This window comes from Poecilia reticulata, linkage group LG8, assembly GCF_000633615.1.
Source record: "Poecilia reticulata strain Guanapo linkage group LG8, Guppy_female_1.0+MT, whole genome shotgun sequence".
NCBI classification, from domain to species: domain Eukaryota; kingdom Metazoa; phylum Chordata; class Actinopteri; order Cyprinodontiformes; family Poeciliidae; genus Poecilia; species Poecilia reticulata.
In genome coordinates, this window is record NC_024338.1 from 7247661 (window position 1) to 7260787 (window position 13127).

Sequence of the window (13127 nt, forward strand, 5' to 3'; positions counted from 1 at the left end):
TTTTTGTTTTGGTCTTCTCAAACAGGGACCTGCTATGGAAACGCAATGACTGAGTTTATCTGAGCATCATGTTTCAAGAGTTTTGTGTCTGAATTCAGATGTCACAGTGGAGCAATGTTTTATTCCTCACGCATTTCCACTCATCGTTCATTCTGAAGCGGCATGAAAGACGGTTTTAAGTACTAAAGTACTAACTATGTGGACATCAGTAGTCTTGGTTAAACGTATATAAATATTCTACTGAGAGTATGATAATAAGCTATTGTAAATGACTTGCTTTGCAGTAGTGACTGAGAGAATGAAAAGATGTATTTCAAGGTTTCCTGCCCCTGTTTGTAAAAATTCATTGAATTTTGACTTTTTTGTTTTGTTTTTGTATTACAGCTGAAGAAATATTGATGTATATGAAACTTAATAAAACTTAAGACTAATTTTCTCTATTTTCCTCTCCCCCCCCCCTCAAAAAAAGTGAATATGAGATTGTTTACTTCACTTTTGTCTCCATATATGGTCACATAAATATAAACTCAGAGAAATGTATACCAAATTCAGTCTGTTAAATTGGAGCCAGAAATTACAAAATATTTTTTTTTTGTTTTAAATCTAAATTCATGGTTTAACTCCATAAACTGAAAAACGTATCTGCTTCAACTTGAGTTTTAATTTTGAGAAAACGCTTAAAAATTTTTGCAATACATTTCTGTTTGGTCATTTAAATGTGGAAAAAAATGAACTGTTGCTGAGAATTTACATACTTTTTCCATATATTGTAAAATTTCCTTTTGTGACATGAAATGACTGAAAACTTAAGATCAAGTTTCAAAAACGTATTAAACCACTTTCATTTAATCGTTTCAACAGAAATGCTTGTATGTTTCACCGTTTGAATTTAATTTTATTTAGTGATATACATTAATTTTTACAGAAAATGTAATCAATAGCTTTACAGCTGTTATAAAGCTTTATATTAACTTTACGGTTTTGTATAAAGAGGGGGCTTATTGTAGGCTTTAGAACAAAAATAAATGAGCCGAACTGAGGTTTCTGTTGAATAACTTCCTGGTAGAGAATTTTAAAAATCACCGTCGAACTCTCTCGATCCTGGAACAGTTTGTTCTCATTGTGACCGTAGGTCAGTATTCAGCCTGAACTGATCCTGGGTCAGGGCGAACTGGAGTCCATATCTCGCGATGTTCTCGTGAAGTGACGGTGTTTCCGGTGACGCATGTAATTTGTTTTCAAAACGACCAATGAACGCCGGCGAATGAATGCTTTGACTTGAATGGCCCAATCAGAGGTCTTTTTTCTGGAATTTAAAGGTCTGTGCGGCATTTTCTGACTACACAGCTCCTGTTCCAGCATTAGGTAAGTGTCCCGACTGCTACCTCTGATTTTTATTAAATATTTTATATGCTTTGTGGGGTTTTTTCACGTGGTATTTACCATTTTCTGGCTTAATTAACAAATGTAGTTGAATTTAAAATTTGAACGTGGTGTGTTCTTATCTTGACATTTTCTCGTGCCTTATTATCACGAGGCAATTCAAGCGAAATAACAAGCGACATAAAACCGTTTGTTTGCACAGGAATTACACCACTACAAGACCTGTTCTCTGCACTCCCTGATCACAGCAAAAAAAATAAATAAAAAATGTCCGAGAACGTCGCACGCCTGAACAAATTCAAGAACAAAGGCAGAGATGCTAACGTGAGTTTTATACGACCGGCCAAAGCTAGAGCTTACCAAAAATGCTGAATCCATAATTATACGCTTTATCTGAATTTAACGCAGGAGCTCCGACGCAGGAGGGTGGAGGTGAACGTCGAGCTTCGTAAGGCCAAGAAGGATGACCAGATGTTCAAGAGGAGAAATGTGGCCACTGCCCCGGATGAGGCGACGTCTCCCCTCCAAGAAAGAAACCAGAACTGCCAGGTGAACCTTTTAGCGTCCTCTTAATTCAAATTATTGTTAATAGCGTTAAAAATGCCTTGGCGCATAGCTTGCCAAAGCCCTAAGCGACATAGTTTTCATATAAAGTTGATGTTTTTGGGTCCTATTTTTGTCCTACATTACTGCCAGACTACAATGAGTAAATTAAGGGGTTAATTCTTCACACTAATGTGGTCCCAAGGAGAAGAGGTCAGGTATATTATAAACTACAATGTGAAATTAACAATTACAGTACAATATAAAAGGTCACTCTGATTTTGATATAATGGTTAAAAAAAAAAAAAAGTCAAATTTTAATGGGCTTTGATAATCATTGACTGAAATGTGGGGGAAATAACTTGCACTTTTGTTTTTTTGGACTTTAACAAATATTCAGGCAGGGTGATGTAGCAATTTAGGGAGATCAGTATTATTCAGATATCTCGATTTAACCCAAGTATGACCTGGGCAACTATGCCATGAGGCTAACGACGTGCAACTCCAAGTAGGATTATTTGGTATTTGTTCTTATATCTGCTTATAAAATGTTGTGTGTGGCAGAATACTTCCTTTCTGTTAATCCTGTTTTTTTTCTTACCTGTGCAGGCATTCAGACAGTGGACCGTCGAGGAGATTGTTGCAGGAGTGAACAGTGACAGTCGTGAGTCCCAGCTGCAGGCAACCCAGGCTGCACGGTAATTCATCATTTATGAAAATAAAGCTGCAAGCCAGAGCTTTTTTTTTTCCCCATTTTATATATATAGATATATATTCTTAACCCCAATGGTTCTGGTGCAGGAAGCTGCTGTCCCGTGACAAACACCCTCCCATCGACCAGATGATTGCCTCCGGCCTCATCCCCAAGTTCGTCTCCTTCCTTGCCCTCACCGACTGCCCTCCGATCCAGTTCGAGGCGTCCTGGGCGCTGACCAACATCGCCTCGGGGACGTCTGATCAGACGGCGGCCGTGGTGGACGGCGGGGCCATCCCTGCTTTCATCAGCCTGGTCACCTCGCCCCAGCAGCACATCAGCGAGCAGGCAGTCTGGGCTCTTGGAAATATTGCTGGTAATTAGCAAAAATATATGCGTGTTTTTTAGTTGTTGTTTTTTTGTGCATAATTATTCACATTTACTTCTCTCTTCAGGCGACGGGTCGGATCTTAGAGACAAGGTGCTGAAGCACGGCGCGGTGGCCCCTCTGCTCACTGTGCTGGCAGTCCCTGACCTCACTGTGAGTAGCATTTTCTTTGAAATTGGTTCAAATTATGGTTTGAAATTCACCCGAGTGACATCACCCATCCCAACATTTTCAAATTTAAGCAGCAATTTTTTCTTTATTTTTTTTCTCCAGCTTTTGCTTTGGATATATTAATGAAAGTTTGAAGGTCAACCAGCCCCTCCCCTCCACATTATCAAATTCTACTAAACTGGTGTCAAACGTTTGTGCAGTAAACATTTTTGTTAATATTATGTTAAATCTTTCGAGAGGTCATGAAAGGTCAACCAGCCCTCTCCTCCGTCAAATCAGACAAAATTGTCGTCACCTTTATTGTGGTCGTCCAGCAAAAAAAATAAATTCTGTTTGAGCTTTTATATTGAAGATATTAATTAAGGTTTAAAGGTCAACCAAATGTTTTTGCAGTAAAAATGTCACTTGCGCTGCCATCATGTTGAATATATTTTTTAAAGTCTTCATAGGTCAGCCCTCTTTCATCCCCCTTCTGTTCACATTTACAAAAATAATCTGCTCTGCTACATTTGTGTAGCAAAAAAGGCTTCTGCTGCTTTTGCTTTCACTATAGTGATGACTCCTGCAAACTTTTTTTAAATCTTTAAAATAATAGCAGCACAAATGTTTGACACCAGTTTTGTAAGATTTTCATTTGTAATTCACCTCATCCGCCTCTAGGTGGTGTCCTAATCTAGTTAAATCTTCATTTCTCCATGCCAAGCTTTTTTTATTTTTATTTTTTATTCCTTCTCCTCTTGATCTCTTCACAGCCCGGCTATCTTAGAAATGTGACCTGGACCCTGTCCAACCTCTGCCGCAACAAGAACCCATCCCCTCCCACGCACGCCATCCAGCAGATTCTACCCGCCCTCATCCGCCTGCTGCAAAACGACGACCTGGAGGTGTTGGCCGACGCGTGCTGGGCCATTTCCTACCTGACGGACGGCTCCAACGACCGCATTGAGATGGTGGTTGAAACCGGCGTGATTCCTCGCCTGGTGAAGCTGCTCGGCTTCCAAGAGCTGTCCGTAGTTGTACGTGCCGAACTTCACAAAACTTGCCCAGTTCTCTACAGCTACCACGTTTCTCCCGGCTCTTGAATAATCCGCTTTTTGTCTTTTCTCTCAGACTCCAGCGCTCCGTGCTCTAGGTAACATCGTGACCGGCACAGACGAGCAGACTCAGGCTGTACTTGACGCCAGCGCATTGTCCATGTTCCCCCAACTGCTGCGCCACAAAAAGGCCAACATCCAGAAAGAGGCAGTCTGGACTCTGTCCAACATCACGGCAGGGAAGGACACCCAGATCCAGGAAGTCATCAACGCAGGCCTCGTTCCCTACATGGTCGACATGCTCGTGCGGGTACGTTCTGGGCACAGTTATCGTGGTTCAACTAAAACTAACAAACTGAAGTTGAAAACATTTTGGATAAAAACGGTAATTACTAGGGGGGGAAAAACCAACTACGAACTACAGGACATTGTGTGTTTATTTAAAACCTACTGAAATTCTAGATGCATCTTTAATTTTTGTGTTTATGAATCTATTTACAAGTCTATTGAAATGAACCATATTAAACTAGCAAAACCACTCTAAAAACTAATTAAAACAATCTGAAGTAGACAGTCGCAACAAAATAAAGCTTTTTTTTTTTTTTAATTATGAAAACCTAAAACTACTATAACCCTGGTTCTCGATCAAAGACGGCAATATGGAACTAGATTCATTAATCAGTTGGAATCGGTTGTTTGTAAATTGAATAAAATCTGAAAACTTTAATGCACAAAGTGGAAATTTCTTATCTTTCATATCAAATTATTTAGTTTGGTGCTTTTGAAATGTTCATTGAGAACCAGTTTCTTAAAAAAATTGTTTGAGGCGAGGATAAAAATGTTTAATTTCCTTCCTTGTGTTTGTTTCCTCTTGTCTCTGCAGGGCGACTACAAAACCCAGAAAGAGGCAGTGTGGGCAGTAACCAACTTCACCAGCGGGGGCACTGTTCAGCAGGTGGTCTACCTCGTCCAAGCCAACGTTCTTGAGCCGCTTCTGAATCTACTTTCCTCCAAGGACAGCAAAATCGTCCTCGTCATCCTGGACGCCATCACCAACATCTTCATGGTGAGATGTTGAGACCAAGACGCACGAACGCCACGGCTTTATGTGCAGCTTCTCACATTTCAAATTTCCCCCATGTCAGGCCGGAGATAAAATCGGAGAGTCGGACAAACTGAGTCTGATGATCGAGGAGTGCGGTGGCCTGGACAAGATCGAGGCGTTGCAGGCTCACGAGAACGAGATGATCTACAAAGCCGCACTCAACCTGATTGAGAAGTACTTCTCTGAAGAGGTGGGTAGAGATGTTCAACCATTAGCCTAGCCTGACGTGTTAAACCGTGTGTGACGTGTTCTCGTCTGCTTTCGTTGAAGGAAGAGGAGGTGCAGTGTGTGATCCCTGAAGCTACTGATGACGGTTACGCATTCCAGATCAGTGAAAACCAGAGCACTTTTAATTTCTAAACGACTTGTTGCTTTCATTCTGTACTGTAACCTCCCACTGCTACGGTCTGTCCTGTGTTCATGTGACGTTTGCTGATATTTGTATGTATTGTACATACTCCTTTTATAACGAGAACAAATGTGTAAATAAAGCTGTTGGATCGTGTTCGCTCTTTTTGTTTTACTTTTATAAAGTGCATTAAACTTTAAATACTGACCAGGTTTAGTCAAAGACTTCATCTTGCAACAAATTAGAGAAGTGTGTGAAACATTTTTACACATTTGAAATGCCATCAAGTTCCATCCCTTGTTGCACGTTAAGGTTTTTTTTACTGTGTATTTCTGGTCTAGTTTTCAGTGTCAATATATTGGCGCACTTGAAATGAGACAAGTAACTTTTCAGAAAGGTGTTAATATTAAAGTATTGGCAGATTATCGCATTAATAACATGAGGAAAAATGTCTTTGAAATCTCAGTGAAACTAGTACTTCATCAATTGACTTAAAACTCATATTTCTGAAAAGTTACCTGTAAGTCAGTTTTTGCCTTTCACTAGAAACTAGATCAAAATTACTTGGTAAGATTTTTTTTTGTGATCTCTCAATTGACAAATGAACCAGATAAAAGTTTATTCTAATTAGTGGTGGAAAGGCTTCCATATTTTGTTGCATTATTTGCTGCATTATCTGAGTTCCCAGCTTTCAGTGTCAGATTCAGGTGTAACATCTACATTCAGAACTTTCTAATAGAAAATAGATGGGCATCTCAAAGGAAAACTGTAAAAGTAAATGATTTTTATATGTAGTAATGTACAGAATATTCAGAGTAAATGTTGGCAAATCAAATCCATGCAAAGCAGTTTTTTTTTTTTTTTGCATGTTCTAGTGTTTCAAGAACAAAAAATGCTCATTACTTCCAGTTAAAAGAAACATGCTAGATGAAAGGATGGAGAAAATCTGTGAATATTTAAGACATAACAGTCTGTTGGGTTTAGATCTGGACTTTGAATGGGCCAAGATGTTTTAATCTGGTGTCAAACGTATGGCTCCTGGGCCATTTGTGGCCTTTGGAACGACTCCATGTGTTCTGTGACCAAAATTCAAGATTGGTACGAACTTGGTCCATCAGCACATGCAGCAGCAAAACTCACAATAAGATTATTTTCTTAATTTTCATTTTGTGTGGCAGATGAGTGCTGTCAATTTTGGCTCCTGTGACAAAGTCTGGTGCTCTCGGGTGCGTCATCTGGAAGTTGGATCTCTGTGCCAGTCTCAACTCTTTATCAAATTACTAACAAGATTTGAAAAAAAAAGACTTAAACAATTATTAAATCAACCAATCTTCATATTAATTTAGAAAGTTTTCCCTACCCCTGTGAAGAAACGCATCCGCACAGCATGATGCTGCCATCTCCGTGCTTCACTGAAATATGCAGTTAACTTCCACCAAAGTGGACTCTATTTAGAAATTAGGTGACTTCTGAATGAAAAGTGGTTCATATGGACTTTTTTGTCGATGTGTCTCAAAAAATACAATTGCGCGTTTTCATTGGTAAAACCGAAAATTATTGATTTGGTGTTAATGCATTTTTAAGATGACAGATTTGTTTGAAGGTAAGTAGGTGTCGCTCACCGCCGCCGCACAAAGCGCACAGTGACCCCTGTGTGTGAGTCACGGTTCAGCGCCACATGCTGAAGAAATGCCTGTCTCTCCCCCAGAGAGTGCTGTCGTCACCGGTCAGCTCTGGAAGCGGGACCTACCCCGGAGGCTCCGCACTTCAGCCGTGGAGGAGCTGAGAGGAGCCCGGGCCAGTCACACAGGCTCTCTCCGAAGATGTGAAGATAAACACCGCGTTACAGCACCGCGTCCTCCTCACTTTCCATTACCGGAGGAGACATTTTTCATTTTTTCTTTTCTTTTTTTTAATTATTTTTAGTTAAAGCAGTCTGCTGCAGCGCTTTTTATATTTACGTTCTTCCCTCTTTTCTCTCCCTTTCTTCTTTTTAATTTTTGGCATTCATGAGCGGTCGCTATGGCAGTTCTGTCCACATCCGGGCTACAATGCTTTGACTCCATTATTGTCTAAAACTGGCGGAGAGGTTCATTAAACCTTATTATTATTTTTTTCTACATCCAACGACACGTTTTTAGTAGGCGCAGTGAAGGCTCGGATCAAGAGGAGATGTCTAACCAAGGAGTCCGGCGGAATGGCCCCGTCAAACTGAGATTAACAGGTAGCCAACAACGCTTTTTAAATCCCCAAATATATTCCCACACACTTAGCTAGGGGAGGCTGGGTGTATTTGCTGGAGGTGAACAGTTCCCATGGGCCATGGAGTTGGCTCTCCCCTCTTGTTGTTGTTACTCTTTCTACAAGAGCTCCACGTTAATTTAATTATGAATTTATTTCACGTTGCTGGCTTAAATGCGGGAACAGGCGAGACTGAGCACGAGCGAGCGCTGCATTTTGATATTATTGTTCTTGGAAATAGTCTGAGCCCTGCGATTGTCGCCAGTAACCACCTCCACCAGACATAACAGGGTTCCCGGGGTTGCGCTGCTCGGTGCAGTGCAATGCGATGCAATGGTTTGGTTCTGCCTATTTTATCACTACTTTGGGCTTAATGAGGAGTGGAAAAAAGATGAGCACATTAAGAAAAAAGAGCACGTGATGTATTGCATTTCCAGATACTTGAACACATGTGTGCCTTCCAACTGTGGCACCGCTCTGCTTGACAGACGGCTTCCCATTTAAAGTTGGCTAGCTTGGGCTAGCCTAGCCAGTTAGCTCTAACCAAGCCTTTCTGGCAGAACAAGGCTCGGTTTAGATAACAAACAGCTCCACCGGTCACGAGAGTTTATAACTGGCTCTAAACAGTGTGCAGTGGCCCTTAACTGTCTTCAGACAGGCAGCTGGCTCCTTTGTTTGTTTTTTCTGGTTAAAGCAGGTTATTATTAACCCTTTCCTGCATAACAGTAGATGTTTTAGGAACATTTTCTAGAGAGTTGTTTCTCAAAGGAAACGATTTGATGCTGAAGAGCATTAAAATACATTTTAATTGATGTCAATATTGATGTCTATGTGGGTTTCAAAAGCTGTAATTTAAAAAAAAACCCGAATATATATTGAAAAGTTGTGATCTGGAATCAAAGACATTTGGTCAATTAAAAATAAAAAAATAAAAAAATAGTATTATTATTATTATGAAAGAGCTACCATTTTCAGTGCTTAAAATAAATATGTCAGTTATGAAGCATGTAGGTTTACATGAAAATTATAAAAATAAAAAGAAGAATACCATATTTGAGTACAATAAGGGCAAATTTATAACATAGGAAAATACAGTGTAGTAATTAAAAATTGCATATCCTGATTTAAAAAAGTTCCAGAGTGAGAATTTAAAAATGCACAAAATGTGCCTGCATATTTGTGCATTCAAAACAACAGGGTTAATGAGTTTGATGTTAGCTTTGTTGGTTATAGTCTAGGAGAAATGACCTTTGATGAGGCTCTTTTATGCACCTAGGATGCAGTAGAAAAACATCTCTAAAATATGTAACTTAAAAAAATATATACTATACTCAGTGACTTGAAATAAAAATGCGTTACATCATTTAAAAAAACAATCCTGCAATTGAGATGTAATTTTGTCTGTTTTGATTGGAATCCAATCCTAATTCAGTAACAAATAAAAGTATTCACTACAGTAGGCAGCAATTTGAAAGCTGCTTCCTTGTGTATATGTTTTGATTTAGATCTACTTGAATAAAAGCCACTTTGTTTGATAGTATTCTGCCCCCTACAGGCCAATGAGTGTAAGTCAGTAAAACGTTTCCTCAAACCTGCAGAGCAGTTGTCAGTCAAAAATGCTGAATCATCTTTTATTGTCATCATACAGAAGCACAATGAAATTTGTTTCAGAAACAAAAAGACAAACAACCAGCATAAGTCAAGGGCAGACAGGTGCCTGATCTTATATCTTAGCAGTGCTTCTATAATTTGACACATCATATATTTTACACCAAATAACTCCAGACTCATATAATTTTCAGAGTGTTGAAAATTATATGAGACTTGATTTTAGAGAGTCGCGATATACCAGCCTTTTTATCTGCATTGGTTAACTTTTAATAAATCAGGATGGATGCCATGAGTAAAACTGGGCTGGTATCAGTAACCGATGTTTGTTTCCATCTCGTTTCCCTTTATGTATGTGTTTCTGGGGAGGGAATGTAGGGCGGCCATGTGATATTTGTTTTATCAGAGTGTCAGAAGGATTGGGAGATCTGTATAAATTAGCAATACGACTAAATATCGGTTACCGCTGATGGCAGCCCAGATTTTCATATCGGTGCATTCCACGTTGATTTTACGTTGGGGAAGAAATTGCAAATCTTCTGTCCATGATTGTGGACATCCATGACGGCATTTGACCTGAAATTTATACCGTTACTGCTTTGCAAATGTTTTCGTATTCATAGAATATGACAGAGTTTTTGAAACCAAAATAACGTGCTTTGCAGATTACTGTGGCTGCATAAATTTGAGTCTTTTTTTTTTTTTTTTCCCTTTTGGTTTATAAAACTGAAGTAGAATAAATCGCAAGTGCAACTACATACGTGGAAGTGGAGCTGGTGACCGTGTTTGTTATTGTAGAGGAAGCAGGTCAGTGTTAAACTATACTATTATTGTTATTATTATTAGATCAGCAGTCCCGCCTAAACCAGTGACCCGCTCTCACCTCTGCGTTGTGATTCATTGTGAAACAGTAACATGTGATTCCTCTGCAGCCGCATTATGCTGTGCTGCTCTCTCTCTCTCCTGCTCTCTCTAAACCACTTGGTTTGTGCCTTTTTCAAACAAACAGGGAAAAGAAGAAGAGGAGAGAAAAAAAAAGGGTTTACATGAAAGCAGTTTGGTGTTTTGACTGGGACGGGGGTCACACAGCTGCCCTTTACTTGATCAACAGCCAGGTCGTGACCTAAATGCCTTTTAAAGGGGCTGTCTGCTTCCACCAGGAGGAGGGGGGCAAAATGAATGTTCAAGCCCTCTGCGGTTTCTGTCTGACAAAAAGCAGAAACTTTGGGTAGTTTTAGTTAACGTGGTCAAGGACGGCGAGCTTTCGACCGTGTTTGTGGTTGGTCCGTGTTCGTTACTGGGAATTTTCACGCATGACTTGGGGGCACTGCAAAACACTGCAAGGGTTTACTTTAGAGAGAAAAAACTCCCAACATGTTCCATGACAGAGAGAGGTTGAGAGTCAGCTTTGCTGTACGTCTTTCAGCCTTCCTGTTATCTACCAAAAATATTCCTCTCTAATGTTCTCAAAGAAGCAGTTTACTTTTTAAATGGCTTCTTAAGCACTTTATGAATCCTAAAAACTTTGATCTGAAATTGGACTCTCTTGTAAAGATATTGGAATATTGCTTTTTCTAGGCATGAATATTATACAAACTGTAATTATGAACGGTATATTGAATTCTCATAACCACATAAGACCATTAGGAATGCACCAATATGGAAAATTTGGGCCGATATCGATAGGTGATGTTAGTATTTCTGTTGTGGCCAATAAGTAGGGTGCACCGATTGCAGTTTTCTGGCCGATTTATGATCTGTAAAAAGCCTGACCTGCCGATTCCAATTTTGGCCGATACTGATTTCTTTTGTCTGAAATGTCGCTAAATTCTGCAAGAAAGTCGCTAACTTTGCAACAGTAGCCGCTGACATGAGCTGGTGGGACGGTCTGTCAATCAAACCGGAGCAGAAGAGGACAACAGTTGATTTTTAGACCTTTGCCGATAAGATCGGCTTCACATGGAAGTATTGGCTGATCTCAGAAAATGAAGAAAATCGGGCAATATTATCGTATATCGGCGTAACTTTTGGGACAATTTATCATCTAGCAAAATTTGTTATCCCGACAGGCCTACTTATCGTAGCTTCATATTTTCACATTTATAGTGCAGTCCTAATTCTCAGGCCGTAATATTTACCCTCTCAGTGATTGGTGTTCTGGACACATTTCCTCCATATCTTTCTTACTTGCAAAATATTCAGAACCAGAGCATTTTGTCATGAATTCATTTCAGTGCTGCCCTGGTTGACCTGCAGTTCTCTCCTGATGGAATGCTGGGAATGTGTGTGCTGTGAAAAATGGCAGGACCCTGCAGACCAGCTCTCCTTTTGATGCTGAGTAACCCAGCACAGCATCTTAAACACCCTCGCTTCAGGAACAGCTGCACGTCCGGATCATTCTCAGCGCATTCGCTCACATGCATTGTTCTTCTGTGGCCTGTCTCCATGACAAATGTTGCTGCGTATTAAATGATCCCAGAAATGATTGCGAAAAATTATATTGTCATTTTGAGATCATTTTCAACTAACAAGAATGACATATTAATGCAAATATACCGTCTCAAAATTTAACTCAATTGAATTTCTGAAGATTTAACACTGAAACTGAAAAACAAAATGGATGGATGAAGTTTCTGTGGTCAAAATTACGTTTCAAAAGATAATAGTAATCAGTCAGCTTAGACCAGGAAAACAGGGAAAAGTGGCAGGAAGTGCAAACTACTTCAAATTGGCTGTCAAATGTTTGCAGCGTCTCTCAGGATGCCGACTTTTCAATAATATTAAACTGGAGCATCTCTTTAACAACTGTTGTCCAGATGTAAACTGTTTCACTTGTTTCTGCTTATCATGCGATGTATTGATTTATCGCTTATTGGGACGGGCTTACTCACTCTTGCGTTTTCTCCTGGGTCTCAGTTAGGTTCCTTTGAACCGTACAGGGTCGGTGTGACAGAACCTCCACACCGCGGTTGTCCACGCAGAGGCGAGGCTCGTCAGTCGAATGCGCCTCTGCAACACGACTTCTGGGTTTCCTCATTTTTTGGATCCTGACACGTAGCTGCTTATTAGCGTCTCCTCAGCGAACGAAGCGTCGCTACATCTGAAGCAGCTCCTACAGCTGTTTGCCTCGTCCATTTGAACCAGATGTTCCACATGTTTGCCAGCTTCTAAACTTGAAAAAGAAAAACAAACAAAAAAAAGCTTCTAAAACCAACACTTTGGAGGGTGTCTCGTCCCCCTCTTCCTCCTCCTTCCTCCTCTGCTGCCGTACAGCTGATCACTTCTATGTTATGTCACATGTAAACAGAGCTAATAGCATTACATGCTCCGCCGTCTGGGGCATAAATTACACCATGAAAGCACGGCTCATTGCTTTGTGTGATCATTCATAAATTCTCCCCTGGCTCTTGGAGTGTAGTAATTGAGTAGGGGGCGTGGAGGTGGGGTGGGGGCACCTTCTGTACAGCTTCAAATGGGATGACATCACTGGAGGCAAAGCCACACAGAGCGTATTCCTTCGGATGGGATTAGGATTTTGCAATGAAAAAACAAAAAGAGAATCTGAAGTGTAAATACTTTTTTTTTTTTTTTTTTTTTTTTTTTTTTTTTTT

The 13127-nt window shown here is 40.1% G+C and overlaps 2 protein-coding genes across 2 annotated transcripts in view; both read left to right on the forward strand.

Moving 5' to 3' along the window:
* The first annotated feature begins 1279 nt into the window (after positions 1-1279).
* kpna2 (karyopherin alpha 2 (RAG cohort 1, importin alpha 1)) lies at positions 1280-5823 on the forward strand. The gene is made up of 11 exons (XM_008415460.2): positions 1280-1365; positions 1586-1707; positions 1792-1932; positions 2536-2624; positions 2728-2996; positions 3076-3161; positions 3932-4195; positions 4290-4523; positions 5097-5279; positions 5359-5508; positions 5589-5823. The coding sequence occupies exons 2-11, from the start codon at positions 1651-1653 to the stop codon at positions 5676-5678; spliced, it is 1563 nt and encodes a 520-aa protein (XP_008413682.1). The 5' UTR covers positions 1280-1365; positions 1586-1650; the 3' UTR covers positions 5679-5823.
* Positions 5824-7334: 1511 nt separating this feature from the next.
* The window catches only part of smurf2 (SMAD specific E3 ubiquitin protein ligase 2), a 59828-nt gene continuing 54035 nt past the window's right edge, over positions 7335-13127 (forward strand). Inside the window, exon 1 of the mRNA XM_017306382.1 lies at positions 7335-7891. Coding sequence (XP_017161871.1) covers positions 7840-7891 — 52 coding nt within the window. The 5' untranslated portion in view covers positions 7335-7839. The remainder of the gene's footprint in view (positions 7892-13127) is intronic.